Genomic DNA, 5,604 nt, shown 5'->3' with positions numbered 1-5,604 from the left:
CCAAACATTTCAAACATTTCCTTCAACTTAAAGTTCTTTTTCTTTTCTTCTGATTTTAAGAAGGGGGATGCCGTTATCAAGTGCCCAGAGTCCACTCTGAGCAGGGTGAGTTGCCTGTCCTTTGCATGGTGCACACACATGTACACACACATGCGCGCACACACACGCCCCCACCTCCCTCCTCACACACACCCAGTAGACAAAGTCCCTTCCTTCCCCCACTGCACCCAAGTCCTGCCCCAGCCAGGGAAACAGATTGACAGGCCCTGGGGGGGGGAGCTCTACAGAGCAGCCCCCTCCAAAGAGCCCCCACCCGCAAGGGTCATCTGAGTTGGAGCGACAGGAGAAGGCGCTGTGTGTGTGTGCGTGTGTGCGTTTTGGGTAACAACAAAGAATGGGGAGAGAGAGGGCGAGAGAGCCAGAGAGCATGTTTTGCCTCCGAGGCAAGACTTGCAGCCAATCAGCGCGCAGGAGCCTCCCTCTCGACTCCAACATTGAGTGTATAACCGGCTGGCCGGGCGGAGCTGGCAGCATTTGACTGTGGCTTGGGACGCGAGGACAGGCGCGCGGCGACGGCCCCCACGGCTGGCGATGGTCTAAGCGCCCCTCGGCCGCCCCCTCCCCCGAGACGCAGGCCGGGCCCTCCCCTCGCCCTCTGGACACGCACACCCCCGCCTCGTCTCCTCCGCCTCCCGGGCGCTCCCCCGGCCGAGGCCAGCCCGCGGAAGGTCGGCGCCCGCCAGGATGAGCGGCTCCTTCGATCGCAAGCTCAGCAGCATCCTCACCGACATCTCCAGCTCGCTGAGCTGCCATGCGGGCTCCAAGGACTCGCCCACGCTGCCCGAGTCCTCGGTCACCGACCTGGGCTACTACAGCGCTCCCCAGCACGACTACTACGCGGGCCAGCCCTACGGCCAGACCGTGAACCCCTACACCTACCACCACCAGTTCAATCTCAACGGGCTTGCAGGCACGGGCGCTTACTCGCCCAAGTCGGAATATACCTACGGAGCGTCCTACCGGCAATACGGCGCCTACCGCGAGCAGCCACTGCCGGCGCAAGACCCTGGTGAGCGCCGCGGGGTCGCGGGCAGGGTGGGAGCCGCCGCTGGGAGCCTGGCGGGCCGCACGAGGCAGGACGGCTTCGAGGGGCAGACGTGGGCTGAGAAGGTGGCTCCGATGGCCGCCGGAGGAGACAGGCTGGGGGCTGCCCGCCAGGCGCGCGTCGGGCGAGCCGCAGAGGAGGGCGCGGGCTGCGGCTTGTCGGGGCGCCTCCTCGCCGAGGTGACCTCGCGGCGCTCCGGCCGGCACGGGACAGGGCCAGCTCCAGGGACTCGACTTGGGATAGGGGCTGGGGAGCCGCGGGTGGAGGTGAGGGGAGACGTGGAGGAAGGCCCACCCAAGGGTGGCTGAGCGGAGGGAAGCCGAGAGAGAGAAGCAGAGAGAAAAGGTGGCGATCTAGAGCGAGAGGGCGCGGGCCGCCGGGGGCTGAGAGCGCAGGGAGGCTGGGGAAGGGACGGACGGACCGAGGGAGCGAGGGAAGGGGAACGGGAACGAACGAAGGGGACACAAAGGAAGAAGGAAGAGAAAGGGGGGGGGGGGACTATCTTGAAACTTTCCCGAAGATCCAAAACTCTTCCAAAAAAGAAAGTTGAAGGGAGGGGACGGGAGACAGGGAGAGTGGCGGCCGCGGCGCGATGGGGCACGGAGAGGGTGGCCAGCGCGGAGCCCGGGGGCCGGGAGGCGATCCGGGAAGGCGTCGTGCGCGAAGCCACCGCGGTGCTCGCGCGGGCGGCTGCTGGCGCCAGGGACAGCGCTCCAGGGGCCGGGCGCGGAGCCGGGAGCGCCGCGGCGTGGGCGGCCGCCGGCCCGGCTCTGTCGCCGCGGCCCCGAGACATCCCGCGGCGAACCGGCGAGCTGGGGCGGGGGCTGGCCGTCCCGCGGGGACCCTGGAGGGCGCAGAAGGCGCAGGCCCAGGCTGAGTCGCCCTTCTCCCCGGTGCGTTCCCCTCGTAGTGTCGGTGAAGGAGGAGCCGGAAGCCGAGGTGCGCATGGTGAACGGGAAGCCCAAGAAAGTCCGAAAGCCCCGCACCATCTACTCCAGCTACCAGCTGGCCGCCCTGCAGCGCCGTTTCCAGAAGGCACAGTACCTGGCGCTGCCCGAGCGGGCCGAGCTGGCCGCGCAGCTGGGCCTCACGCAGACACAGGTGGGTGTTGGGTCGGGGCGCGGGACCCTGGGGCTCCCCAGTTGCCTTTGAGCCTGGCTGGCCTCGTACAGAGTCCTGCAGGTTCCTGGAACCTTTGCCTGTGCGGTGGGGCCCTCCAAGCCTCAATCTCTGTTGCAACGTGCAGTTTGCAACCTGTGCAAACAGTGTGTGGCTGTTACAAGCAGAGATGTCCCCCTCAGCCCCGAATCCCCAGCTCCCCAGCAGTGCTGGTCACACCTCAGGCATGTTGTGTTTCTCCCCCAGGATAGTCTGTGTGTGTGTGTGTTTGGGGGGGGGGCAGGGCGCATGTCCACACATGTGTGTTCAGACACATGCTGGTGGTTTGCACACTCATGGGAATGCCCCGTGAGGATGGTCATTCAGGGTCACTGGGTACAAAGGTGGAAGGCACGCGTATGTGTGAGTGCACACTGGGGAGTACAGATGCTAAAATGGGTGCACACCTGCTCAGCACCCACATGCTCCAGCCCACCTCTCCCGGGAGCCAAGAGGGCTTCCCAGCCAAAGGGATGTGGGGAGTCCAGAGTAGGAGGCTCCCCTCCGCCCCCGGCTGTCGCCAGAGCCCCAGCAGCCTGGCAGTGCTCAGGGAGGAGTGGCGGCCGCCCGGCTCCCTACAGGTGTGGACAGGCGGGCCCGGGCTGCGGCTGGCTGCGTGGGGCCTGGGCCGCGGGGAATCTGGGTCAGCCGGAGGAGCTGATTCATTGTTTGTACCAGTCATGGGGTGGGGAGTCGCGCCGGGAGGGGGAGATACCCCAGGGGACACGTGGGGACCCGTGGCTCACCTGCTCCCGAGTCCCTAGGTCACGGGTGAAGCCCAGGTGTGGGACTGTGGGTGCTCATGGTGGGGGGGTGTCTGTGCTGAGCTGTGGTTGGGTACGCTGCTGAGTGTGGTGGTGTGTGTGTGGGTGCGTGTGTCTCTGTGGTGTGCCTGCCTCTGCCCATGGGAGCTAAGGTGCATGGGATGCCACACACCGCCCCCCCACACCCCCCCCCCCCAGCTTGGGCAGCCTTTTCGGAGTGCTTGCTTCAGAGCTTTCTGTATGTCCGGATTTATTTGAGTCTCTGAATGACCCCAAGACATAGGCAGGGGTGCTGCCATCACCCTCCCACCCCCACACCCCAGTCCTGAGCAGTAGAGAGGGATGCGAGAACCAGAGAGGCCCAGCAGCTTGGCCAAGGTCACACCGAGCAAGCGGCAGGACAGAGCCCCTGGCTCCAGTTCCGGCCCTGATGGGGGGAGCCAGCTTCCTTGGTGCTGGCCCCCGCCTGCTCGGGGCTGGCCTTCCCACAGGGTCTTCCTTCAGGGTTCCCAAAGGCTAACCAGCATCCCTTCCTTCCCCCGGCCAGGTGAAAATCTGGTTCCAGAACCGCCGCTCCAAGTTCAAGAAGCTCTACAAGAACGGGGAGGTGCCCCTGGAGCATAGTCCCAACAACAGCGACTCCATGGCCTGCAACTCGCCGCCCTCACCGGCCCTCTGGGACACCTCCTCGCACTCCACTCCGGCCCCTGCCCGCAGCCAGCTGCCCCCGCCGCTCCCGTACAGTGCTTCCCCCAGCTACCTGGACGACCCCACCAACTCGTGGTACCACACACAGAACCTGAGTGGACCCCACTTACAGCAGCAGCCGCCTCAGCCAGCCACCCTGCACCACGCCTCTCCCGGGCCCCCGCCCAACCCTGGGGCTGTGTACTGAGTGCCCGGTCTGGCCTGCGCCCCCTACGAAGGAGCTCCCCCAACCCCGGGACCGGGCGGAAGGTGCCTCCGTCCTAGCCGACACTCAGGAATCACCAAGGAGCACGCGGGAAAGGCACCCCCTTTCCTCCTCCCTTGCCCCTTCCTCCAGGGACCCAAGAGCTTCCCGATGACAGATGACGTTTGCCTGGACCAAGGATGTCCCCTGCACCTCCCTCCCCTGCCTGGGTCCGGGAGTGCCCCTCCAGATGTTGGAGCCTCCCACCCCAGCGGGAACAGCTGTTCCCCTTCTGCTCCTGGAGCCTGGGTGGCCTTTCTGTGGCTCATCACCTTCCCAGACTGAAGATGCCTGGCACGGGGGACACCGTGGGGAGCCTGCAGGTGGGGCTGGGGTGCCGGGGGCCGTGGATCCCGAACCCACCGGGCCTGGCTCCTCCTCAGCCACCTGCGGCCCCCTCCTTCCTAAGCAGGCCCTCACTGCCAAAACACAAGACATCGGACATCGCGACCGGCCTCAGGGTGGGGGGGAGCCGGCCCCCACTCTGCACTTCTGGCCCTCACTGAAGATTTGAGGGGAAAACCAAAGAGAACGCCCCAAGTGTGGGGATCTGCTCATGTTTGTGGCTTAGAGGGAAGAGCCCCCTCCCTCCGCTCCTCCACTCTGATGGGCGAGGGGAAAGGGTCGCCGATATTTCTCCTAAGGACTGTTTCTTTCCTGTACAGGACTTTGCACAACTTTGGTTTTGAAAGCTGTTGAACACTAGGAAAGCAAAGGGCATTGTTACCAGATAGGATCCAACGTCCCCTTGCGGGGGCTGCTTGGTCCTGCCCCCCCACCCCCACCCCCACCTCACCTACTCCTCCCTCCTCCAGTAAGTTGGCGGCCTTGGCGCCAAACCCCAAATCTCCATGGAGACGAACCAGGCAAGACAAGCCCCCCCCAACACCCCCTTTCCGGTGCTCTTGGAGACAGAGCTGGCGAAGTGGGGGGGCGTGCAGTGCCCGGGAGAGAAGGGATTCTAACTCTGTGCCTTTAGCGGTAGGGGTGGCTGCCTGGGGGGGCTGGAGGCGCCACCCCTTCCCTGCCCTGGTGCCCCCTCCCAGCTTTCCTCCACCGTGCCGAGGGTGAAGCAGGGAAGAAAAGCCGAGGTGGGTGCCGTGGCTATATATACAGTAAGTATTTTTGCTAAGAGTAAGAGGGAGCAGCCTCCTCCCTCCTGTGGTTTCCTATTTATGTGACCCTTTCCTCCCGGGCGCCCGGACGGATCGCCCTGTGCGGTGAGAGCTGAGACAGGGTTGTGGGCTCTGGCTGCATCGCCTCTCGCGGGAGGTGCAGGAGCGAGGACACAGACAGACAGACGTGGGTCTCCAAGAGTCTCACCCAGGGGGACAGGGACGGGCCAGCTGTCGGCCCTCCCAGCCTTCTCATTCCTGCCTTCCTACTGGACCCATCTTTATATATAATGTTAATAAAAAAAAAAAAAAAAGAGGGAAAGAACCACTGAGCTCTTTGAACTACAGGCTGGTGGCCAACGACGCTTGTTGGGAGGGCCTGGGAGTTGGGGAGGCATCTGGCCGGCGTGGGGGGTGAGGGGTGGACTCCAGGGGAGATAGCCCCCAGCCCTGGAACTCGCTACTGGCCGATGGCACTGGGCTGCACCTGGCTGCGAGTGGCAGGTGTGT

General features: G+C 64.8%; 1 protein-coding gene across 1 annotated transcript; it reads left to right on the top strand.

Moving 5' to 3' along the window:
- The first annotated feature begins 647 nt into the window (after window positions 1–647).
- DLX3 (distal-less homeobox 3) lies at window positions 648–5,403 on the top strand. Its single transcript, XM_062216312.1, has 3 exons — window positions 648–1,069; window positions 2,016–2,206; window positions 3,575–5,403. Exons 1-3 carry the CDS (start codon window positions 745–747, stop codon window positions 3,920–3,922), a joined length of 864 nt encoding a protein of 287 aa, XP_062072296.1. The 5' UTR covers window positions 648–744; the 3' UTR covers window positions 3,923–5,403.
- Window positions 5,404–5,604: the final 201 nt, after the last annotated feature.

Source organism: Lepus europaeus, chromosome 18 (genome assembly GCF_033115175.1).
Source record: "Lepus europaeus isolate LE1 chromosome 18, mLepTim1.pri, whole genome shotgun sequence".
NCBI classification, from domain to species: domain Eukaryota; kingdom Metazoa; phylum Chordata; class Mammalia; order Lagomorpha; family Leporidae; genus Lepus; species Lepus europaeus.
This window is presented reverse-complemented; position numbering and strand designations above follow the sequence as displayed.

Excerpts from the sequence above, each read along its gene's own strand:
- DLX3 (XM_062216312.1), top strand. The coding sequence starts at position 745 with ATGAGCGGCTCCTTCGATCGCAAGCTCAGCAGCATCCTCACCGACATC. Across the intron at positions 1,070-2,015 it reads ACTGCCGGCGCAAGACCCTG|TGTCGGTGAAGGAGGAGCCG; the intron begins GTGAGCGCCGCG and ends TTCCCCTCGTAG. Across the intron at positions 2,207-3,574 it reads TGGGCCTCACGCAGACACAG|GTGAAAATCTGGTTCCAGAA; the intron begins GTGGGTGTTGGG and ends TCCCCCGGCCAG.